Source organism: Maylandia zebra, linkage group LG13 (assembly GCF_041146795.1).
Source record: "Maylandia zebra isolate NMK-2024a linkage group LG13, Mzebra_GT3a, whole genome shotgun sequence".
In the NCBI taxonomy this organism is placed as follows: domain Eukaryota; kingdom Metazoa; phylum Chordata; class Actinopteri; order Cichliformes; family Cichlidae; genus Maylandia; species Maylandia zebra.
This window is the reverse complement of record NC_135179.1, coordinates 23,473,179-23,499,180: the sequence shown is the minus strand read 5'-3', so window position 1 is coordinate 23,499,180 and position 26,002 is coordinate 23,473,179. Positions and strand designations below refer to the sequence as shown.

The 26,002-nt window shown below is 41.2% G+C and overlaps 1 protein-coding gene across 1 annotated transcript in view; it reads left to right on the top strand.

Moving 5' to 3' along the window:
• macrod2 (mono-ADP ribosylhydrolase 2) overlaps positions 1-26,002 on the top strand; it is a 424,084-nt gene that overhangs the window by 119,948 nt on the left and 278,134 nt on the right. Inside the window, exon 4 of the mRNA XM_076891831.1 lies at positions 15,193-15,222. Within this exon, the coding sequence (XP_076747946.1) occupies positions 15,193-15,222 (30 nt within the window). The remainder of the gene's footprint in view (positions 1-15,192; positions 15,223-26,002) is intronic.

The window sequence follows — 26,002 nt, the reverse complement described above, 5'->3', positions numbered from 1 at the left end:
AATCTAAAATCTGAGTTTTTGTCATTCTAATGATCTATATTTCTAATACATAACTTACTTAGCAAAGCTTGGTTGAGTAGCCATCTTTCAGTAGTGCTTAGGAATAGTTCTCCTGGATTCTTGAAGGACATTCAAAGCTCTCTTTTGTTCCTGTCTTTGTCAAATGATCCCACATTGCTTCAATAATGTCAAAGTCCATTCTGTGTTTTTCTGTCCAGGTATAATTTTACTGCATTGGCATTGTGTTTGGGATCATGGCCATTATGAAAAATGAAATCATTGCCAATCTGATGCTTTCCAGATTGCATGGTGCATGATGGATCATAGTCTTCTGTGTTCGTTATTATACCAACATCAACAGCACTCACCCTGTTCTTGCCTGTCTAGTTCTTGCTTAAAAACCTCAGGCTTTTCTCTGTGCCTCTGTGTTCTTCTTTAAGAATGGCTTCTTGACAGCTGTTCGTCCACTAGACCATTTCTGATGAGGCTTCAGAGAACCGTAGATGGATCAACTGAAGGCCCAAATGCATCTCTCATTTCCTAAGAATTTATAAATCTTGTTCATCCAGTTGTGGCGGATTTTCATCTAATCGTTTTTGGGGAATCTCCCTGTTAGTGCAAAAATGCTGTTTTTGTTAAACTGTGTTGTCATTGGCATTTTACATGGATTCAAGTAAAGAAGTGGGAACAAATGATGGGTTTTGTGGCAGTATACGAGTAATACCTGCTGTCTGGGAAGCACTTTAGTGCCTAAAGATACCATTTAAAATTGGTCGCTTACTAAGTTTTCAGTTATGTGTAGACATAACACTGCTTCATCCCTTGAGTAAGGTGCATTTCATATTCTTGAATGATTCATAGCTTTGTGTTTAGTGGCTTAACAAACAATAAAACATTCCTTGAAAATGGTCAGGTACAAGAGCTGGGCTGAGAATGCGTGAAAAAGCAGCAACTGTCTAAAGAACACTTTGAAAGTCCTTTAGAAAGCCTGGAGAAATGTTGCTAGAAACCAGTTTAAAAGCTCACAACTCAACAAAAAAAAAGTTTTTTCCTAAATGACAAGATCTTATTGTTCATTGTCTTTCTTTTTCATTATTCTCCAGCTGAGTTAAAGCTGTACCTGCTCACAGTTTCCACCTTTTTCCAGTAATAAAATGAGTTTGGTGTGTTCTGTTGAATAGCAAAATTACGTGTCATAAGTTGTGGTGTTTTTTTTTCAACTTGTAATGCATGTGAGAAAAAGACTTGGCACAGTCTGTTTTTATTTCTCACTAGTTCTATTCAACAAAAGAGGAGAATTAATCATCTGCCTCTTTCAGTTTCTCGCCTTCAGTTTTTGGCCTCACAATCTGAATTCCAAAAAAAAATAAAATGCTGAACACCTTTCCCAGGTTTTATTTTATCACAACCTGTTTGATTCTTATGCAGAATGCTGTTACCAGCAATCTGGCGATATCACCAGCACCAAACAGCCCCCACTAATTTTCCCATTTATTAGCTGTATTTTCTTCTTCTTGAACATTCTCTTCTATAGTCATCATCTGTGAAAGAATCGCTAATCGTCTCTGTTCTGTTACAATGTAACCAGTGTGATAGTTTTATTCTGTTTACTGCCCCGCCTCCTTTTGCACTCTTAACACAGGAACACAAAAGCTAACAGACTTATGTAAAACTAGTGCGGTCTATTAGCTACATTCTTCTTTACCTGCTGACACTAAAAATCTACTCTTTAGCACCTATAGCACCTAACCCTGGCTGCAGTGGCTATGTGTTTGGGTTCAACAATGAAGTAAAGAGCTTGGAGGCAAGCCAATTAATTGCTGCAATTAAGCAGTACTGCAAAGTTCAGCAGGAGGACGGCAGTATCGTTTAGAGAGATAGAACCATTGTCAATCTATTCTGCTAGTTAAGCATCCCCAAGATAACTGCTTCAGTCTCTCAGACGACAACATGTCTGTAAATTATTTAGTTTGATGTGGCTGATTATGCGTTCCCTGTCTTCTGAGTATGTTAGAGGAAGACTTTTGGATAGCAAAACGGATGCAAACATTATGCTCTGAAGTGAAGTGCAATGTGTATACAACAGGGCTGTAATAAGCTAACTTGCGTTATCAATCAAAATGATGGCTAATTAGTGAGTTCCTTGCCATGCCTTATTTATCAAACACAGAGGATTGAGTGTTCTGATGACTCCTTATGGTGGATAATAGTTTTTGTCTCTGTAGCTAATTTCCCGTGAGCCTGAAACATGATTGCAAATTTGCCAACATGGCTTGCGATGACCACAGCGCAACTTCATAGTAGATGTTTTGTTCTTGATGAAGAAGTTTTTAGGCAAGAGTACTTGATTTGAGCTGACTGATGGATTGTATCAATTCGTTTAAGAAACACAAATGAGTCTCAGCAGAAGCACACTGTTGAAAAGTGAGGTTGGTGGAAACACTCGCACAGGTTTTTTTCTGCTCTTCATGTCGCCACTTGTGTTTCTTATTCAGGCTTAGATTTATTTAGTGACCTTGCCGAGACAAAATGCTGCCTGTCTGATTGTATAATTCTTAGTCTTAGCCATGTGTTTTTACTACTTCAGAGAGTGCACTTGAATAGGCAATTGAAACCGGTTGTCTTTTTTTTTTCTTCTGTTTTCACAAAAGGCTACTGATGGCAGAGAGAAGGAAATTAGCCACTGGGATTCTGTTTGAACGAGAAAAGAAAAACAGTCCGTATATGACTCAAAGGAAACACGCACAGAAAAATATTATATTAATGGTGTGTCTGAACATGATGTTCTCACTGTTCTTCAAAAATGTGCAGTCTGGGAGATATATACAGTTGTGTTCACAAGTTTGGGCACGCCTGGTAAAATTACATATTAGTTTTCAAGCAAAAGCCATACGAGGACATTGGCAGGTAAGAGGCGGTTACAGTGTATTTCACAAACTAGTTAGGAGCTTGCTTAAGCACAGTGCTTGACTGCACACTGCTTTCTGCCCAGCTGTAGTATGCACTGTTACATGTGCTGCAGGCAGTGCTGAGAGTGAGTAAGCAATGAGGTCAGAGCTGCTCTGCTGGACAAACTATTTGTAATGACACCAGTTCTGACATATTGGTGCATATTAGAAAACATATTCAATTCAGTTTTATATCTATATAGCACCAAATCACAACAGTCACCCCAAAGTGCTTTAAATTCTAGGGTAAGGACCCAGGCAGGCACCGACGCACTTGCCGGCTGATGGTTCGATATAATTTTTTTCCCTTGCTAATATAATTTTACAGGCCACGGGCCGGCTTAAAGTTGCTCTGCACCGGCCCTACAAGCGCTGACAGCAGCCTGTTCATTCATTTTCATTACTGACACTGGATTGCTCAATCAAATCTCTTAACGCAACAGCCCACACCCCTACCTTCCCTGTGCACTTATGTACCTTGTAGACCACAGTATAGTGTGGAAGAAGTGGTTGATACAGATGGACACACAAAAGTGAAAAAGTGGATGTGAAAAGCTAAGTAAGAGAGGAAAAGAAACTGCAAATAGATGGGAGCGATATGTGTCAAATTAACTGACATGTTAGCAGCTATACCGTCAATAGTAGTACCTGCAATAAGTAATAACAAGTCCTCGCAGTCATAGCAGGCTACTGTTACTAGCACTGGGAGTGGAGGAGTGCAGGGCGGTGGACACCAGTCCCAACAACAGATTGAGGAAGCAATGGAGGAAGGTGTAGTTAACATGGTAAGAAAATAAACGGAGGGACATTATTAAGAAGGCGGAGATTCAAAGATTCAAGTGAAATGAATGGCTACTTTGACCAATTTATTCTATTTACTCAGCTTTACCATTGCTTTGAGGAATTGCACAAATACATGCACATATTTAACTGGGCCATCTGCAACATTTTGATCGCTCAGGGTGGGCTACTTGGGCCAAAAATACAAAGGCTGATTTTTTTTTGTCCCAGTCCAGTCCTGGTAAACAGCAACAGTCACCACTTGGTGACAGTGGGAAGAAAAACTACCTTTTAACAGGAAGAAGTCTCCAGCAGAACCAGGCTCAGGCATCTGCTGAGATGTGTGAAATGAGGAAGACAGGATAAAAGACAAGCCGTGGAAAAGAACCAGAGATTAATAATAACTAATGATTAAACCAAGAATCTTACTAGTCATAGATTAAGAAGTTACACCGAGTCTGAAACAGCAGCGAATGTGAAGTTTTTGAGGTGTCAAACGAATTATATTGACAAAATATTCTCAAAGTATTAGCTCTGTCAAAATAAATACACCCCATTATAGTCAAATCACTACAACTGCTGCTATTAATGTTAATGCAGGTTTGATTTTTATGAGATTATTTCTCATCAGAATGGGATGGCCTAGCTTTATAAGTCTTCATGATGCACTACAGCAGACTAACATGTCTTTGTTAGATATCTGCTCAGTTCAGTTTAACTCTGTTGCTCTTTATTTCAGAGCACTAGATCCTGTATTTCGTATATTTATGCAAAAAAGACTCCTAACCTTACTGTTTGCAGTTGTGCAAAACTAAAACAGTGATGCATTACCAGCGCTCTGCTCCACGGCATGAAACGTACATTCGAACTGTAAAAGGATTAAGAGCATTTTGATAAAGTGCCTTTAATTAAAGCACAATCCATTTTAGCCTTCATGCTCAATAAGCAGAAAAGAAGATGCTTCACTCTGATTGCAGTTGGCGCTCCGGGGAGATTAGTTTCTGTGACATAAACGGTGTGCCTCTGCATCCGGGGCTCGCTTCACACATCACCTCAACACTTAGATCATTGTGATCAAATAGACGCTGGTGGGAATGGATTCTTTTGAGTGCCCGTTAAGTGCATTTTGCTAAGGAAGTAAGAGAAGTTAAAATACATTTAGCTTTAAAAAAGACAATGCACTCTTCCTTAATGCAATGTTCTGCACTTAAGCTATATGGACTCTAATACTGAGTGTATATACCCTGCCCAGGCTATCGAGGTCGAGACCCTTATTTCCAGACTTCTGTTTTCCACAAAGAGAATGCAGCGATATGTAAAAAGGAAGTCGATTCTGAAACCACACTTCAGTAGCTGAGGATCTCCAATTTAATGCTGTCCTGGCTTCTGCATCTGGAGAAATCCCAGCCGTGTTTTTTTGGATATAGTAAGGGGAACTGTCTGGCTGTCTGGTGGGTTATGCACTGGGGTTAGTGGACTGTGAAGACCCAGAGGAGCCCGTGAGTCTTTACCATACCAGCAGGCCTGATCATCAGTAAAGAAGGGTCTGTATTAACATGAGGCTGATAAATCCAGAAATGTGCAGCTGCTGGCTCAAATCCTCCAGGAGCTCTCTAGTGACACTAGGTCCTGTGAAGTTTGCAGATAACCCGTTTAATCTAAACCGCAGTATAAGGGTCAACTCTTTAAACACTTGCACAGGGTGAATTGGAATATCATGCTCTCTCGTAACATTATGTCAAATGAAGAAAGTTTAATGTTGAATACCTATCCTGACTGAATTTCTTTATAGATTTCTTTCCCCATTATGCATTAGACTTCTACTCTTGCAATATATACTAGCGTTCCCTTATGAAAGGTCTGTGAGATTTGCAGTTTCCTTAGATGCCAGTAAAAAGATTTAAGTCTTTGCCTCTCTGGATGGTTAAACGTGTCAGTAAATGCACTTTAATTTGAGTATTTATGTTGGTATTTGTGGAAATTATTGCTATTGGTTTGTATCAACATTACATGAAAGCTGAATTTCAGAACACTTCATGAAGACATAGATGAATGTCGGTGTGGATCTGAATAGCTTAAAGTAAAATTGCCAGTTAGGTCATTGGGCTTTGCAGAGGATGCACGCACCAATTGCACTTGAAGTGTACCATTAAGCTTTAAGTTGTTCATTTTTTCATTGAAGGACTCTTGACAGTCCTTCCGCATTTATATCATGTGGAAGTTTCACCTTTTTAATATTCAGCAAACTCTATCGCACCAATGCAAAAAATGGCTGGAATAATAGAACAAATGAATTCGTGAGTGTGCCACTTTTCTGAAACTGTTTGTGGTTTGTTACAAACCAAAGAGATTTTTTTTTGTCACTGTTGTGACTACCACTGTGCGTTTGAGATTAAAATTGTGGAAGCAGATTGAAACGACTCATCTAATGAACCCTACTCTCACGATGCCCCCCTGCATTGTGCCTTCAGAGCCCATGCAGCGAGTCTTTCTCATTCATGTTAATAGGCTGCGTCTTTAATGTTGAAAACGATTATTAACTAACACGTCAATCGTCGGGAAGTTGTTGCGCGCGTCTAACTTTGGTGGCATTGACTTTTCCCTTGGTGTCAACTTCAGAAGAAATACAAATGCGCGCTTTGCACGGCCCACCTACATCTTCATTTTCTTGTAATTTCTTCAAGCTTCCTTTTTAGGACTGGGGGTTGAGCAGATGCAGGTGGATGTATATTTATGAGGGGGATGTGTATTTCAGGGAGAAGCGGTGTTGTGAAAGGTGACCTTGTTAGATAAAAGGAGGGCTCGGAAGCCAAATGATGAAAGAGAATGGGATCATCCTGGGCTCATTAATGTGGATTTGAAGGTCAGGTAATTATAACAATAGACGTGTGGGCTGGCTTTGGCATCTGGTATTGTTGCTTTGTTATGATGGTGACAAGCCTGCGGAGGAAAGGGATTAATCACTGTGACACAAGCCTGTTGTCACATTGATACATTCAGACATCATAACACTGGTGCTGAGAGAAGCTGTAAAAACAACATAATTTCGACTATCAGCACTATATGACATGTACAATTGAGACTATGAATAGGTTTAAGAAGCGACTAACAGGGCGCTCTCATATTGTAATTTGTACTTCAAAGTCAAATACATCTTAAAGAAGGGTTCACATTAAGCTATCAGTGATTCTGAGCAGTTAAGCCTCGTTTCTTTTCATAAGCAAATTATCTTTCAAATCTGGGGATACAAGTTAAAAAGTTCTTCACATGACATCCTCGCCGCACAGCTGAGGTAGGTAGTAACATTTTAACCCATATGGGGGAAGCAAAGGGTACCACATGCGTTTTTAAGCTAGAAGAACTTTAAATTATGTGAACCAAAACCATTGTTTTACTCTTCTCAGTGGTGTGTGCACACTCACAGCTGGAGACACCACTGATGAGTAGTTGTTTTGATGTTTTTCCCTAATGTGCTCGGGGTTCACTTAGACAACGCTTGGGTAGTGGTGCTCTACAAGTGTAGCGTCTGCACAGATGAGTCAAAACAAAGAAGTTGTTCACCCTCTGACATAATTTACATCACTCGGATCTAAGTGTATATTTGCTGGTTAGTGGAGTGTCCACAGCAGTAAGTCATTTCCTTTTGGCCTGATTGGTCATACTGGCCTCCTGTGAACTTGAGTTGCCATATTAAAAAGCAGGAATGAGATGATGAAACTCTGTCACCCTTACCTATAGGTGAGGTACCTCTGATCTCAAGTCAGTCAAAAACACAAGCAAAATCAGAAATGCTAAGCGTGTTTGCGTTTTAGCTTTCAGCGAATGTGTATATGTGTCGTTTTTTGGTACTTGATATGGAGTTGAAAGTCATTTGAAAGTATCTAATTCTCTGTTTTTAAAAGGCTATGCTAACCCTTTTATATATAAAAATCTGGCTTTAGAGTTTTATGCTTTTATATTTGTGCTATGATTGCTGTATTTTGTGGAGTTTTTGAAGATGTGCCCTTGAAAACTCAGTGTTCAGAATGGCCTCTTTGTTAGTCCTAGTATTTGGGATGCTGAACATATTTGATTCTTAGGGGTTTCACAGTATACCTGCTTGTATTGAAAATAACTACAATATTTAAGAGTTACGTACTGTATATTGTTAATAACGCATATAATATCTTAACCAGTCATTTCTTCTTGTACAGCGTTTGGGGATTTATGGATACACTCTCTTTCCGCCTCCCTTGTCTCTTATTTCTTGTGTAAAAAGACGAAACGCACAGCTGTCAGAGAGAACAGTTGCTCTTTTTTGCAGTTCTCTATTCTAGGCATCCTCCTATATTGTTAACAGTATTTTGCCACAGTAGAGAAAATGTGATATCATGACAGCCCTAAATAACAGGGTAAGGCTTTATGTGAATAGAGTGGACCTGAAATGGAGTCAAATTCTCAGTCTGAATTAATGTTTTAAATCCACCCCTGATACTCATGTAGATAGCAAATGTGTTTTTATGAGATTGAATTTGCTATAGCGAAATACTGAAACTCTAGGAGTGCTCCTTGATTTTAAATGTGGATATTCTCACAGCGTAGGCCACGGTTTTGAAACCACACTCCTTTTTTTTCAGATTTTTTTCATAACTAAACAAAAAACTGACGATCCAAATCAATCACGTCAGTTAACAAGGCTGTGAATATTGAACTGCCAGACACTTCACACTATAGATGTTAAAGCCAAATACAGCACTCAGTGCTGGGCCACTTTTCTTGTGCATCTGGCACAGTCACACAAATGCCAGAATCCTTTGAATTCATTGTGCATTGTGCTTTAATTGATGCACACACTCCATATCAATGTCCCTGTTGTCGTTCCTGGTGCTCCTTTCATCTTCATCGACGTGCCAGTGACTCGCAATTAAAATTTCAGTAAATAGTTTGACATATTGACGTCGAGATAACGATAGAGCTTTTTTAATTTTATCCACATTTCACGCACACCTTGTTACAACCATGACTTATTTGTTTGAGACAGTCTTTTTTTCCCCACATGAAGCCATTTTGTGTGTGAACGGACTTCTGGGATTGTGCCACCTCGGCTATGAGTTTGCCTGCCTCAGTCAGGCTCCTTAGGGACCTCTGTAAGATATAAAGAACAAAAGTGCCAACCAGTATTATCAGGCGAGGCAGCATGTGTGGTGCCACATGCATTTTTAATGTGCCACAAATAAGAAATACCACTGTGTCCTCTCTCTCATTTCATAACTGGTGGCTCATTTAAATTTTATTTCTATTTGTGTGAATTTCAGCAGCTACTAAAAGCGAACAGCCTCCATCATTGACGCTTAGAGTAGTCTCGATTTAACACGGAGCTGCACAGACATGAGATGGGTTGCTCTAGATATCAAATTTGGAATGCTTCCATGTACACGCACGTATGCATTTGATGCGCACGCATGCTATCACACAGTATCAGTGCTTGTTAGGAAGGCCGGTGGAGTGGAAAAGTCGGCTGTGTATGGAGCAAACATTATTCCACTCTAAAAGAAAGTCCTTCACTCCGCTGAGTCTTTGAAGATCGACTTTCAGAGCTGACATGTTAAACATCAGAACACCAAAAAGAGGAACAGCTAATGACCGTCTAAGTGTCAGTCAAGCCTTCAAATGATTAGCTTTTATTTCCTCCAACTTTTTCATTTTTTTTCATTATTCAAGGACTTCTTTTTTTTTTGCACTTCATTGTGCACAAGGTGCTTATCATCTGCCTGTCAGACTAGCTGTAAGTAAGATTTCTAATTAAAGCCGAATAATAGATAATATGGCTCCTGGTAACAAAGAGCAGCTCTGTTGACCTAGTTAGTGCTTTTATTTGGGACAGTTTTTCTGTGTAACGTCACATTTGATAAAATCAGAACTCCTTCCTTGTGGACAGGTAAGGCACGCTTCAGAAGCAGCAGTGAGTGATGTGGAACAAAGCAAAGAGCGCGCTTATGACAGTTCATTTGTTCTCGGATGTATTTACTAAAAAAAAACAACAACAAAAAAATCTAAGAAAATGCTGGTAAGATTTGTAGACCCAGATAGGCCCAGCAGCGTTTTATTGCTGTGGTGGCTCTGGTTGCTGTGAAAAATTGCACAAGGATTTCTTTTGACTCAGCAACAGAGCAGGCAACCTGACCCATAAAGATTTTTTTATTAGTTTCTGTAGCCCACCTTTTATCCCAAAGTCACAACGGAGCACACTATTAACGTCTGAGCTTGCTGAGAAGCGTGTGCAAGGCTGCTAAGGATAAGGTGAATGTGCATTTGATGGAACATATTTAAAAGGTTCAGTTAAGGTGGCAGAGAGCAGAAGGTAGACAGTGGATCTGTTTACTGCCTTGAGGTTTTGTGGTTACGGTCTAGCACTTCCTATTTAACTGCATGATCTAGGGCTCTGCTGACGACACCAAACATGCAACCCAGATCCATGCCTCGGTGCCCTCTGCACACAAACACACACATATACACACACAGGACTCATACACTGAAGTGCACAAAAGCCATTTTTATGAATGCTCTGCAAATATCTTGACACACTGAGATGAGACAGTGGTTTTAATAGTCTTTTTTTCATTGTGTGTGTGTGTGTGCGTGTGTGCTGGCTTCTTGATACTATGCCTGTCACACTCTTTGGTGGAGATTCTGTTATCAATATTTTCTTGCCCTAAAAATACACAGCAGTGGCACCACTTTGTTTTCATTGGGTGAGGGGTATATGAGGTTGCAGTTGGGGTTAAGGGTTCAAAGGGCAGAAAGGAAGTAGGTGTTCCCACAGTGACAGTCCAGACACGTGTTTGATGAGCCAGCCTAACAGCATGGACCGGCACTTCCAAATGACCTACCATCTGCAGGCAATCTGGGGAGCCTTTTCACTGAGATTTATCTCCCATGTTATGGCTACTCCTGGAATGACACACTAGCACTCCTGAAAAACTCCTAGTTGTAAGAGCTTCTGCTTCTGCTTTTTTTTCTTTCTTGTCACTGCCAACAGTCAAGGCTTACCTTCACTACAACCAGGCTGAAAACTCAAGCTGGCACCTATATTCTGCCTGCTGTGATGGGATCCTTTCCCCTGTTTAAAAGGTGAAGAAATATTCAGTTCTGCCCGCTAAAGAGAGGATCGCAAAAAAGGAAATGCATAAACATGCTTTAAAGAGACAACTCAACATGTAGGCAAAAGGTAGAAAACAAACAAAACAGATAATATGAATTGATATGTGTTGGTCCAAAAGATTGCCAGACTGAGCCGAGAGCAGGGAAAACTGCAAGGAGGTCTAGTTTATAATTAATACGCACACTGTAAAATATGCATTATGGGATGGATGTGGCCAAATATGGATTTCTGTTTTGATTTTCACTCAGAATAATTGACGCACTTCTTAGGCAAGTCATACTGAATAAAGCACCAGCTCATAGCCTTTGTTGCTAGGAGCGTTGGCTTCTCTGCCAGCTGCTTCTTATTTGTCTTATGTCGAAGACCTGTTATTAAACCAAGTCCCCGTTCATTTTCACTTTTACGTGTTTCTGTTGATATGCATGTGGGCTGAGCTTGTTGAATCTGCGTGTTACCGATACAGTATTTTGTGTAAAGAAAGACATTGTAATTATTCAATGAGAGAAAACAGGAAACGGTGATGGGGGTGGGTGGATTGGGGGCTCATAAAAGCACATAGCAACATTTTTACCTTTCCCCGCAAGCACACATTCATCGAACTGACTGCAAAGATGAGAACACGCCTCATCTCCCAGTGGGCTATTCCCATAAACACATTAAAAAAGTATCTCGCATCTCAACCCCTGGCCTACCCTGTTCACTACTACCACTGCTCTGCCTCACACACACATACACATGCAGGAGAGTTGTGTCAGACTGATTAGCAACCACATCTCCAATCTCTGATTAGGTGTGGAGTAAATGAAGCGCCCCCCTCAGGCATGCATTTCCATAATGTCAGGTAATTAAACCCCAGTGTTTTAATAGCTCAGGAATAGGAAGACTCCCCAGGAGACTAGACAATGATGATAGACTTTGCTGAAAACTAGCATAGTATTAGCTTTCTTTAAACTGGCACTGAAACTACCACTTACACTGTGCTTTTATACACGAATAACTTCAAACTTTGAAAATTTATATCATGCAGAAAGATATACACTGATGAAAATTCCTTTAGTTTAGTGTTTTTTGGCTTCTGAGCTTCTTCTGTGATCTTCAAACATGAACAGAAAAATGTCCCAACCTGGTTACGAGAGGCTGTTGTAGAAACGACGCACATTCGAGTTGCGTGCTTTCTGTTGATGGCTGTCAGATTCCTGAGCTAAACAAAGGCTGGGAGAGCACGAGTGTCTTTTTCATCACAGAAAAACCCGGAGAGGTGCTATTGTAAACATGACAGTGCATTGTCAGTACATCCCTGTTTGAGTTGCTGTTTTTTTTGTTTGTGTATGTTGGTGCTCATATTGTATGTGCACACACATACACACAACAAAGGGCCTTTGATGAAACACATTCTGCAGTGGGAGAGGTTGTGTTTTTTTTTTTAACAACTGAAGTTATGCCCACTCATGTTGGGTGCCCAAGTGAGAACAAAACAGTAATGCTTCCACAGAAACATCCAGAAACTGAGTGAACTCCAGAAATCACTTATACATGTAATCAGACCAACAACAAAAAAAAAAAAATCATAAAAGCCACAGGACTTTGCTGTGATTGGATTACTCTCCCTGATAGCACACGTTCATTATCTATTACTTCAGCACAGAGCGTTTCTGAGAAATAATAAGCTTTTATTAGGGAAGCATTGACTGCTAATGATACCCGATGCATAGCTGGATCTGAGGATCATTAAAGGCATGGCACGGTGCATGGTTCCTCCAATATCCGCTGTATGAACTCCGCTTCAAACACATAGTCTACCTTCTTCCAGAAACTTTCAAATTAACAGATGTACTTTAAATCCCCTCTAATCTTCCTTCTCGCGTGTATAAAGAATGTATCTTACGGGGCAAGAATGAAAACAGGTTCATTTTAATGATACTCTCTCAGCTGGTATATCACAGTGACAGTTAACTACCAGTAAACTACAGTAAATGGAGGGGACTCGGCCATTCGTGAACAGCACAGGTCATCGTATGAGTGGTGATGAACTAAATGGTCTGAAAGCGAACAACAGACATCAGTGAGCTATGCTTTACCTCAGGGGTCTTCTACGTATCTACAGTATGTCAGAAGCCTCGTGCTAAAGCCTTCCTCTCAGCTAATGTGCTGGAACAAATTGCTTTAGAAATGCAGCAAACCTGAGACAGGGAGTGTTGACAGCAAGCTACTGTACACTTTTATGGTACATAACACATTTTCTTTTTTGGCAAGTGCATATTGTGACGATCATGTCAGTTATTTGGTGTTTAAACTTGCTGTGGATATGTGATGGTAGTGGATGGATGATTTATGTGACCAAGAACGGCATAACAATACGATCGCTGCTGCCAATATTCTCATCCAGCCAGAATTCACGCCAGCAGGCTGCTCTTTGTCAGTTTTTCTTTTCTAGTCTACATAACGTCAGGGAGAGAAGGTGAGAGGACAGCCCCACTCACCCACTGAGGGACTGAAGTGCACAGTGAAAAACAAGGGGATTATTTTTTAATTATTTCAAATTTGTTAATCATGAAAAGCTACAAAGTCCAGAAATAAAAATGTAAAGTTGGAAATGAACATATTAGGTTTTCTTTTAGCAATGCATTCGTGGAAAAACTGAAGCTAAAGCATAGAGTTCCACCAGCTGCAGTTTTATTGGCTGATTCTCATTCAGATTTAGGAGCTATAACTGACAGAAACAAACAAAAAGCACTTTTCCATCAATACAATTTTTTTCTTGGTCCTTCACCCTGTCAGCAGTCAGACTGTTTAATACCCACGCAGGATAAATACTGTCTAAAAAATACATGTGTATCATTATTGCTCCTACTACATTGTAGTGAATTTAACCAATGTGGAATTAAATGAAGTCTATGTCTAAGTTATTTTCATATTAAACTGCAATAAATTACAGGATCTTTTTTTTTTAATACATTTATGTTATTTAATTTCTTTTTTTTTAATTTAAACAACTGAAAATAGGTGCTCTGCAATTGCAAGTAGATAAAAAATAATTACATGTAAATGAGTTGCTGTACACACAACTTAACCTGACATATTTAATCATGTCAAATTAAAGTAGGTACAACAGATTTGTGTAACAAAACAAATGTCAGTTACTTACCATAATTTCCCTTGTAACTGCTTTAATCCTTTGCTCATACAGAGGCTGCTAGCTCGTGGCCGGCTCTGACCTGATGATTGGTTATCTTCGACTTTAACCACTTTCCATTCGTCAGCTTCTTTAAAATGTCCATGTTCAACTACCTTAGTGTGTTTGATTAGGGTTGTTGTTATGTTGTTGGTTCCCCTGTGGTTTACTTTGGGGAACTTCAATTGCAGTGAAAGGCTTCCACACTGATGACATGTTAGCACATAGCTGTGAGTGTACGTGACTATTTGCCTGTGCTGCTGCGTGCTTTTTTCACATGCATGAAAGGGATGGACTCGTATTTCAACTTATGGCAGGTCGGTCACTGGTCCGGTCAAAGAATGCTGGAAATGAGCTCAACCTGGTTATTGTCCGGTTGATTGTTGCATCACTATTAAAACTGATACCTTGTCCTAGTGATAGAAATTTATTTTTGTTTATTATTTTTGCAATAGTGTGAAACTCTAGGCCAAGGTTATATTTCATATACTGCACAGTTACCTACAGCATACTGTTAGTGTTGATTACAGTGGACACACATAGTAGAAACAGTTTATTGCTTGCAAATATATCTTCCAGTAGTACCATAATTTCTTACCGTGTCTCCATCAATTTGTGTGACATGTTCCCCAGAGAGATGAACAGACCCTGCAAAGCCATGACAATATCTGGATTTCACTGTTGCACAGTAGTATACAACTGTCTCAGACTGCACACTACTCTTAATTGCTTTTAATGAATCGCATGTCTTATTGAGCACAACCGCTGTGATTTTGCCAAAGAAAATCCGCCGAGGAGTGTATATTGAGTAGCTGCTGACTGAATCACACATTTGTTGCCAAGTTGCTAATTTGATATTTAAAGAAAAAAAAAAAACTGCCTCACACATTGATCATTTTTGTCAACTGGAGATTTGATAAACAAACTGTTGGATGACATTCATGTTATATTTGCTAGACGGAGCTATTGAAATGTGTCATTATAGGCTTTTCCTTTCAAAGCCATACAAAAATCTGTAAAATAACTGTTATTATTCGAGCCAGTTTCAGGCTCGTCACGCTGTGATCTCCTGTGCTGTTGAATTATCCATATTTATGTATGTTTTTTACATTTATTTTTACTAAATGCACTTTTTTTCCTTCTCTTTTCAGCAAACTCCAGTCTTCTGGGAGGAGGCGGAGGTGAGTGAACGCTTTTGTTTTTCACTATCGCGTCCCATTGATTGCTCCTATGGTAAAGCAATTAAAGTTGCACTTATCAGATCAGGCATTCAGCCCATCTGTTTCATTGAGTTCATGGCAGATTTCAGTGTCTACTTCAAGTGTCTGTGTTAAATGCGGCTGAATGTAAGGCCAAAATATTAGAGCGTGGTACAGGGCAACCTTGCGCTGTGCCACACTGAGAGATGGTCATTACTTTAGCAGCCTGCCGAAGGACATTATCATCAAGGCAATGCTGGAAATCTGAGGCAGCCGATTGTGGTGTGGGAACAATGGTTAGGGAGTGGAATGCTACTGCCCAATCACACGGTTCTTCCTTTGTAAAATTTGACTTATGCAGTGACATGATTGAAATAATCATTCTTTACTGCAGTGAGATGAGGTTTTGGGTAAAATGCACCAAGTTACACTGTTAATTTTTAGTCCCCAGGGAAATTTTTCATATGTAGGGATGGTATGACAATGAAATAAGGTCACTGCTTCAGACTTATATGTTTATCCAGCCACATTAACAGCCTTCAGTTGTATAGTCGGATCACGACTATGACAGTCTGCCTTAGCAGAACTATCTGTCTGATATAACTAATCAAAATACGTATTATAGATAAATTCTTCCCTGTGTTGTGTTTTATGAAGGTCTCTATCACAGCAAACATTTTATTTCTTACGCCACATTTTAATGCAACCATCAAACAGCATCTTCACTGTATCGTATATTGCCATTTTTCCCAATGTGTAGGTTTTTATAGCCTGTATCATTTCATTCCTGTGTTTTCTTTAGTGAGAAAAATGCAGTATTGTGGATGATTGGTTCATCTGCTTTCTTTCTGGGCAAAACTATATAGGTTTTATAATTTTGTGTACCAAAAAGAAAGGCACATGCTGCACCTTGTGATTACGATGCTTCTGCATTTATTCAGTCATTAGGGTTTACCACCTGGCAAAGATGACTCATCAGAAGCAAAGGACGGGCAAAAAGGAAGATCAAAGCCACTCAACGGTTATATGCTCTGTGCACATGGTGTCCATTAGAGTGTACATTGAGCTGTTGAAATCTTATTCGCATTTAATCATGCAGCTTGGAGTGGCCCTTATCTCGTCTGATACATTTTTAAGACTGCAAACTTGCCGTGTAGAATCTCAATCCATCAGCAGCATGAAGAGGCCCTCAGCGCACAGCCATCTTAGGAATTTCTGTGATTGAGATCAGAGGGTCACAAACATGCTTCTCCATAACCAAGCCAGACCCTGTAAAGCAGGTATACTGTCCGCCTGAATGGTGTCTGTCTCCGCTGCGACTCGCGCTATCGATTTGCCGTGTCCAAAGAAACACAAGAAGCAATTCTCTTTGCTATTACATTTTCATTATTGTTATTTTGTGCCAGATTACCTTTTTACAGTTCTTTAAATCCCGGCCTTGGTGATTGATCCAGTTTCTATTTCAACTAATAATAGCTCTGAGGATATTACAGATTGCTCTGTTTCATAACAGCAGCAGCGAAAAACGGAGGCGAATTGGAGGCTGTCAACATGAGAACGTGAGATCTTATGTGTCAGTTAATGTTGTACTTTGCAAGAAAACATTTTAGCTGATTGTAACCTGCAGCTGCGCTTATTAACTCCAGAGGAATTTCTAATTGTAGCCAGTGCCATTTTTTTGAGAGCAAAGCCTCTTTTCATTCCTAATTGACTTCCAGCGATGCTATTCCTAAGTTACTGGCACAGGATATGAGGTCGGTTAACTCAAAAATGACCATGAGGTGAACAACATGTATGTCATACGTCCTTTATGTGTATTTTTAAGAAGAGTAAAGGAAGAAGCCAATTTCCACTTTGCCACAATTTGCCACAGCGGGTAGTCTTTCTGTTCTTCTTTTTTTTTGGCCGTGGTAAACAACGATGACTATAACTAGAGAAAGATTACTATTATCTACCAGGGAGCTGAAATTGTTATTTTCCCCCTAAAACAAAGCACTACACCGTTTGTCTTTTATCTGCATGAGGCCAAGAGGGGTTTTATCTTCCAGTGTCTTTATCACTCGAAGGTGTCTGCTAAACCTGCAAAACTGTTCTCTCTGTTGTCACCCTGCTCTCCCTCTCCACCTCTATCTGCGGTTTGGCATGTGAAGACCTCCTGCCTGGTGGCGGCGAGGATCGATGTGGAGAGGAGATGTGCTCTCATATAGGGTCCTCCTTATCTCCCAGCTGTCTTCTCGGGGCTCTGCAGAGGGGTAGCTTCACAACAGGATGATCCATCATGCTGGCCTCACACACCTGAGCCATGTGTAACTCTTAACAGTTCGGGAAGTAGGACTCTGAACAGCTCAGGAAAACTGGACATAGGCTTTACTTTATTTAAGTTAGTTTACCACCTAGGTGTACTTTGAGCACCCCTGGCTTTGCATGGTCTCTGTTATTTGGTCTCGTTTAGACGTCTTTTCACAGAAAAAGGTTTTACTTCTCTAGAATGCATCAGTTATTCAAGCGTGGCATGTGGCCACAGCAAAACAGAAACAGAGTTTTGCTGGTGATTGTTTTGTCGCAGTCAGAGTAATGTGAAAAGATGGAAATAAATGACAACAAAGCTCTTTCTGAGCCTTTTTCAATGCACAGGAACGCTGCATTATATTTCTTGCAATAGTTATACAGAGAAACGATTCATAAGAAAAGATTCTTACGCCCTGATGCTCTATTAAATCCTTAGAAATCACTGATGGGAATTTTCTCTGGGTTATGCCTCTTCAGTATTATGTACGCAATGGGGTTAACCAAAATAGCACTGTTATCTGCTTTAGACATGTTGGTCTCACTGGGATTTCAAACATACATAGAGGGAAATAACAATGATCTCTGATAATAGCATCCCAAATAGGGCCTCTGTGAATAGAGGGTAATTATGAATGGTACCAGGTTGCTCTTGTGATGTGTGTCACAGCATTGCTGGATGCTGTCCCAAAAGAATAGACCTAATGTAAACATCACATTGCCTATTTTGCCTTCCCCGTCCCTTTGTCTTTTTTTTATCCACACACACACAAACACAAGCATTCAAGTGCAAACAGGGCTATGCAATGATACCATGAAGCCCTGTGTAGCTGGAGCGGGGGAGCTTCACTTGCCTTTGATGTCTCCATCCAGGAGGGGAATTTGCTCATTAGCATTCTAACCAGAACCATTGCCCTTTTAGCACTAGGCTTTAACTAGACCACCCAAACAAATCGTTCTTCTCAGGTTGGACCTCCTTTCTGTGCTCCAGTCAAGCAGTGGGTCACTGGCATGGCTTGTTGTGTGTGTCTTGGCTTGGGCTAATTCAGCCACGACTGTGGTCACTCTCTCAACCGGTCCAGAATGACACAAAGATTCTTTAAAACAGGGCTAATAACATTAAAAAAGTCTGCATTTTAAGTGAGCCCTAAAACAAATATATATCAATGTCGACGTGGTTATCGACGATGCCTGCGCTACTCGTTACGGGCCTTTAGCACTCTTCCTATCCTAAACGCTGGCATGAGTCATGGCAGGTATTAACACATTATAATAGATGAGAATAATTATGTTTGCTGTCGTGGTGCTTACGTCCTTTGTCCTCTTCTGCAACTAAACATGTCATGGGATGCAGGCTCCCGAAGATATGACAAGGCAATCGCTTCTGCCTCTCCTCAGATGTGAAATGATGTGAAAACGCCTGCATGACGACCGCGCTTTACAAACACAGTTAACAGACGCAAAACAAAATGTTCCGAGCTCTGGCCTTTAAGTGAAATATGAGAAAAGATTGCTCATGGTGAAATTATCCGATCAGAAGCGCAGAGCATCATCATCAATACGGATGCACCACCACTATGCTGTAAATGCAAGGCTGGCCATTATCGCAACACAACGGTTAAAAAAGACAAAACACGTGTTCAGTTTTAAGACATGTTTGAATAATCCTTTGCTGAGATTCCTAAGTGCTCCACTGTGCTTATCTTTATCTCCATTCTTTATGCAAAGAGCTCTGTTTTCTTTTCCTGTCACCTCCAGGTGAACCATTATCCTCTGTCTGGCTCTTACCCGGGGCTTGTTTATTGAGTCGATTGGAGGGGACCATGCAGGGCGCTGTGCGGTTGCAGGGGGAGGGGTATAGGTCGAGATATAGGGTGGTGTTGGGTGACGGTTTGGGCGAGATGACTTTCTGTCCCTTACACAGCTCCCTGGAAGCCCCCAGACTAATCGCTCAAAGATGACGTATTATTCTCATAGCTCAAAGATTACACACTATGCTTGACTGATGGTCCTCAGTTCACAGATGGTAGTAACAGCCATTAGCATAACTTATGAGAGAGATAGCGTATTTCCCCATGGAGTAACCTAAATAATGTAAAATGATAAATTGAATGCAAAGATTCCTCAGTCAGTGGGGCACCCTTGGGATTTACTTATCTCCTCATATTTAGAGAAGAGTTAGTTACACTCTGATCTAGGCCTGCCCTGTATTCGTGCTGCAATATTCCATGTTCTTTTTTAAGCGTGTTCAAAACAGCAGTGATGTACTGTAACTGTATACTGTAGCACTCAGCAATTCTCTCTCTTTATCCGTGTAATTCATTGACAGCAGCTCAGTAGGCTTGGGTCAGGACATGTGCATGCAAGTATGGGAGTGCCCTCTCACACTGGTTTTAGCCAGTCAGGCTGATTTGAATAATTGAATTAAAAAATATATTTGAATTGGCCCCATTCTTGCATAAGCATGGAAAGTCATTTTGTAAATTGCACTTACTTAGTGAAATTATAAAGCAACTTAACTCTACAAATCTCAAGTGTAGTGAACTTTTAAGTGAGTGTATGCATTAAAACTGCACTGTGTGCTACCATTGAAGTGTTTCCTTGCCTTTATTAAATGTGTAGCACAGTGTAATGCAGGGGTTATATGCTATAAAGCCAGAACAATCTCCTCGTCTTACTGGAATCTAGATCCGTTTCCTTTTTTTTAAAATCAAAAGTGCTTTTAGTGTCTTGCAGCAAGATGATGAATTATTTGTGTTGTTTGCAACTACATCTTCACCTAAAGCGTCTCAGCGCGTCAGTCATCATATTGAGTAATTATTGCGTGAGAAGCGTCCTCATGCCGCCAGATCATTTATGACAGAGGTGCTGTGATTTAGAGGGCGTTCCAGTGAAAGTAACAGGACAAGGTTATCTGCTGGACTGCAGTTTGCGATACCCAAATAGTGGTGAAGATAACATTGCCTTGTGAAAGCTTTCGCGTGCCATTTCTGTCTTCCCATGCCACCGCAGAGAACAGCCACGATGAACAACCCCCTCTCTTGCTCCTCATCCTCCAATCAGCAATGATGGATGGACTAATTGATGCAGAGTGATTGGGCCATTTATTTTATCCTACAACAGTGGGTTCCATATTTAGGATTAGCGCTGCATTATAATGGGAAGGGAAGAAGAAATGGCCGGCGAGCGAATGAATCCGAGGGGGGTAAAGAGGGACACTCTGAGGAACAGTTATAAAAAATGTAGAGACAAAAAGAGGAAGAGAGAAAACACTCATGCAGCTGTTACGAGCAGCGTTAACAGGACTGGTTAGTTGTGTAATGCTAAGCTTATGAGGCATAAGGGAGTGCTCCAGAGAGTTTATGGTGTGGTCAGTATCCACGAATAAGAGCGGGTGAGAGGGGCATATAGTTTCCACGTGTCCCGGTATCCCTCGCTCAGCCTATGAATCATTCATCTCTGTCCCCATGTATAAATCAAGCTGCCCGCTGTTGCCTGCGGCAGTCATGTCATTAGCTCGTTGATGGCATCGCTTGATCTCTGGCACTGCAGTGCAGGTGAGGGAAGGGGTCTAACTTTAAACAGCACACATAGCAGAAACATATCAAACTTTGTAGAGCTTTTGCTGGTGGCTGTGGTATAGTGAGCTTTATGGAGCCGTAAAGAAGCATGTTTCCTATGCATGTTTTCTTGAAACTGCTCTCACATCTGCCATCGGGGTGTAAAAATGATCTTTCAACACTGTAATTTGAATGTGCTTTTTGAGAGCACAAGGTTACTACAAGTCTGACTTTGTTGGCCTTTGAGAGTAAAGCAGAGAGAAAATTAGGTGTCTATGATGGAGACTTACACCAGAGGTTCTCTAAAACATGATCACCTATTTTCTATGTCATTTTCAGGCTGATCCAGAGTCTTACGTGGCCTTTTGCCACTAAAGAGTCATTTGAGGTGAAGAGCTTTACTTCTCTAGAATCTCGTCCATCGCCTATTGAGCGAGAAGACTGAGAAACCCCGGAGCCTTATCGGTTTTAAATGCTAGCTCTGCCAGCCACAGAGTGCTGTTACACTTTGACTTACAATCATGGCAAAGTACAAAGTGCATAAAATGCATATAAGCAGTCCTCGCTTTTTTGAACAGTTGTGGTACATACCTTTTGGCGTCCACCTTTCTTTGCTATTGCACACATTTGAATGTTCCTACCTCTGAATCATTTTGTTGCAAATAAATATATGTGATATTACAGTCAGGGCCTCTGCTTCCCTCAGGGTTGCTGTTCTAAACATATTGGAACTGCTTGTTTTACTTCATGTTCCACCCTTGCAGCGTCTCTCTCTGCGTTTTGTGCTCTCTTGCTGTCTCTGAAAGGAGAGATATTTTGCACTCCCACAACATGTAGATTTCAGCTTCTCGGTAATTCACTTGCTTTTGTACAATAATGGATATTCAACCTCGTTTAAGAATCGTCCACCTTATTCTGTCGCCCCTCATTGAACACAACGTGAGAATATCTCCACAGGGCTCAAGGAGCAGGCAAGAAAGTGTCAATTTAGTTCTCTTCCACACTGCATCACACATGACCTCCCCACGTACCCCAAACGTCCCTTTTGTTCACCAGCATTTCTGGGTCACTTGTTAAGATTTTAGACAACTCAGTGCATTGCCAACCACAGTGTCAGAGCACATTTGTATCGTGCACGGGCTTTATAGTGGCCGTTTTGGGGGTGGATCCTGCACAAAATTAAAGGTGCTGTCTGTTTTTGCATATGTGTATTACATATATGCCTCCTATTAACTGTGCACTGTCATGACAGTGGCTGTGAGTCTAAGTGGTACTATGGAAGCATTTGCTTGCATGATGGTATGTCTGTGTGCCTGCCTGAATTTAAACGCCAGTGTGCTTGTGTGTGTGTGTGTGTGTGTGTGTGTGTGTGTGTGTGTGTGTGTGTGTGTGTGTGTGTGTGTGTGTGTGTGTGTGTGATCCTTACTCTGGCATAACTGGATGCTGAGTTGTCTTGTCAGTTGACTCAGTGGTCAGTTTTGGTCCTGCTGCCCCCAGCAACGCACTGTGGAGTGATGAGATCTGACAGACGGGAACAGTTCTTAGCAGGGCACTACCCCATCCCATAGTCCCGCCAATCATGGCAAGGCTATTACAAGGACACCAAGAGCTTAGACACACGCTCACAAGTGATTCAGCACTGGCTGACATGCCAATATACCAATCATATGAAACCCTGTCATTTTTGAAAACATTTACCCAGGATTGCATCCTGAGAAATATTTTGTTCCAATAACACAGAAGGGACAAAAGGGAAATAGATAGTCTGAAATATACGTTCAGGTATTTAAAAAAATCAGCCAAACACTGAGGCTCACTATAATATTAAAAAAGGTAAAAAATGAATTTGTGATGACTTTCTTTTAAAGTTTAACAATTAATGTTCTTAACATGGTGGTTCAATTTGTTTCCTGTACCCTTTATACTCTTTATATTGTATTTTTACTCTGCCTTTAAGCAGAGCCATTAGCTAACTCTCGAATAAGCTCACTCCTTGAGCCAGCCACAGTGAGCAGAATGATCTGTTTTAACTAAATGCTTAATTTAGCACATACTACACAGATTATTTAATAAAGTCAGCATGCTACCGGTGTGGCCCTGAAGTGGTCTGTGGTATAATTCTCCTTCAGCTTCCAGTTGCTGTTATTAACATGAGACCACACAATACTGATGGGAGGGAACCAAATAGGTGTGGTAGCTGGTACAATTACTAATCTGCATTCTGTGATGTTAATGTGCCATGTACTATTCTGCTATGTTAACTGTTGTTAGCTGCTGGACCAATTCCGTATGGGCTGATTTAGCAAAACGCACACGTGCAAACTGCACGTAGCCGAGGTTTGCATTTTGCCCCACAAATAAACATCCAAAGGCCTGACTGCTCCTGACTATAAAAGTGTACAGTTAGATTAAGGTGGTATATAGATATAAATCCATACACTGCACTGATAAAAATCGCAGCGGGAGTATTTAGGTGAGAATATCTAAATTCTGGCTGGTGGCTGATTAGTGGCACTGTTTTTTTACGCTATCTGTGCAGAAATTGACCCGCTACAGCCTCATGCCAACTAGTAACAAACTGTCAAGCTTTCTGCATCTCTCATGGGGCAGCCTAGTTAGCTGTGTCTGACAGGCCTCTTGCCTACAAGAAAGGTTTGAGTCCAGGGAGGGCAGAGCAAGCTCCAGAGGAAAACTGTCATCTTTTTTTTCAGACCACAGGGAAGAGGAGGAGTTTCTCTCTCCCTTCTTCTCTCTGTCTCTCTCTTTTTCACCCTCCCATCCTTCCCTCTGTATCAGCCTGTTCCCCTGGTGAAGATCTTCACTTTCCCACTGCCTGTTATGCTCCTCTTAGCCTGACTGTGCAGAATAAACAGATGGGTGTCAGAGGATGAAACACCAAGCTTCCCCGAGGAGCAGGGCCCACCGTTTTTTTAACCCACTCGCAGTTTTCTCCTGCAGGGCCGCAGCAGCCATCCCAGTATGCTAGCTGAGAGTGACACCAGGACAGGCAGTTAGACTGAGGTGAAAGACGCTCCATGTGTCCTTCTTAAGGGAAAGATGAGCGTTTATACCACGGGGATGATGCCCGCCACTCCACCTAATCCTCTTTTCCCAGACACTTCATTATCACCTGCATTCTGCAGCCACAGTATGTGTGTGCTGGCAGATCTCTGAGGAAAGCTACAGAAGCTCGCGTAAAAGTGCAGTGTGAGGAAGGAGCACTGAAAAAGCGAGAGAAAGATGAGGAGGATGGCGGTATGAAGAATGACAGTGGATACGCAGAGTAAAAGGTGTGGTGGAGGTGGAGAACAGATGTCAGACATAGTGGGTGGTAGTGAGAGGTAAACAGTCGGCTTAATGTCTTCTCATTTTCTCTCCACATATATCCATATATATATATGTATATGTATATATTTTTTTCCCCCTCATTTCAGAAGCCGGCAGGATGCCAAACTGTCACCCCATCAAACACATCACTTTATCAATTAAAGTGAATAAACCATTAGTGGATTTAGCTAAACAGCTAATTAATAAGCATTTTTGTAGGGTTTAAAATTGACAAATTACATAAAAGTAACAAATTGAACTAAACGATCACATGTATTCTAGGAGAAGATGTTAGATAGGACTTGATTTTTCAATGTATACAGACCAATTAATACCAGTATATTTGTTGTTTTCTGTGTCGGGCATGAGCAGAGACGTCTGCTGGGAAGAAGATTAATTTCTGAGTGGGAGAGTGCAGCAAAGCTATTTGAGCCCACTGAAACATGTTGGCTCTCTACTGTGAGACTCGCATTAGCACATGCCATAATTGATGGAGGAGCATACTTAGCAGTAATAATGGGCATGGGCTTTATAGGGGGTGGTATCAAGACATTATTTTCAGAAAGCTCTAATTAAGCTTTTTTGCTGTGGCTTTGGTGCAGCAGCGACTGTCCAATGTCATCGGGAATGCTTTCTCTGATAAACACGCCGCTTGCCAATCGGTTTGTTCTGGGCCTCCAATGTGCAGGGAAAATAAACAAGTTCATCAAACAGTGCGAGACAGCGCTCCTCTCCACTGACTCTAGTCCTGGCCCTGATGAAACGGCAATCAGCTCAGTGCCATTGGGAGCCATTGTGTTTACAGTCAGTGGGTGGATAGACTGCTGCTAGCTGGGGGAGATTAGACCTTTGAGACCAGCTGGGACATTCCCACCACCGTGCAACTCCACCTGTGAAATTGCAAACGAGACCACGTCCCTCCCCTCGACCTCCGTGGCTGGTTGAGTGATCAGCACGACACTGACACTTTGCGAGGTTGGTCACTCAAATTAAAGTGAGACCCGGTGTACACGAGAGCGTGTGACTGTTTTGATGGTGGAGGCGCATGAAAGCAGACACAGCTGTAGGTCAAGATGTGGGTGGGAAGCGACACAGTTGACTTTGATGTCACTTCTCCAACCACTCACCTCCCTGGAACGTTTCTTCCCGACTCAGATTGAAGATTCACTCTTCAAAATTTCCTGCCGCCGTCTTTAAAATAATGAGCGAAAGTTATCACGGTGTCGCCGTTTTTTTCGCAGGCCGCGTTCTACATAAACAGGGTAAACCTGAAGGAAATCCAGCAGGATAGAGGGTAGATGTGAGCCTCAGCTGACAGCCCCTGGAACGTGTTTCTCCCCCTTGGTGGGGCAGCGTAGAAAACCTCACCAAGCGTGACAATAACAGAATGCCAAAACACGGATTGGGCCAAATGAGCTGTGAATGCAAACAAAGTAGCGAATTTGTTCTGTGGCATTTGGGGTGGACACGTGTCCCCTCAGCATGTTAAATACTGCACCCAGTCTAACTGACAGACAGGAAGGCGGTGAAAAATGAAGAATAATTAAGGAAAGACGGAGGAAGAGACAGAAAATGAAGAAAGGCAAACA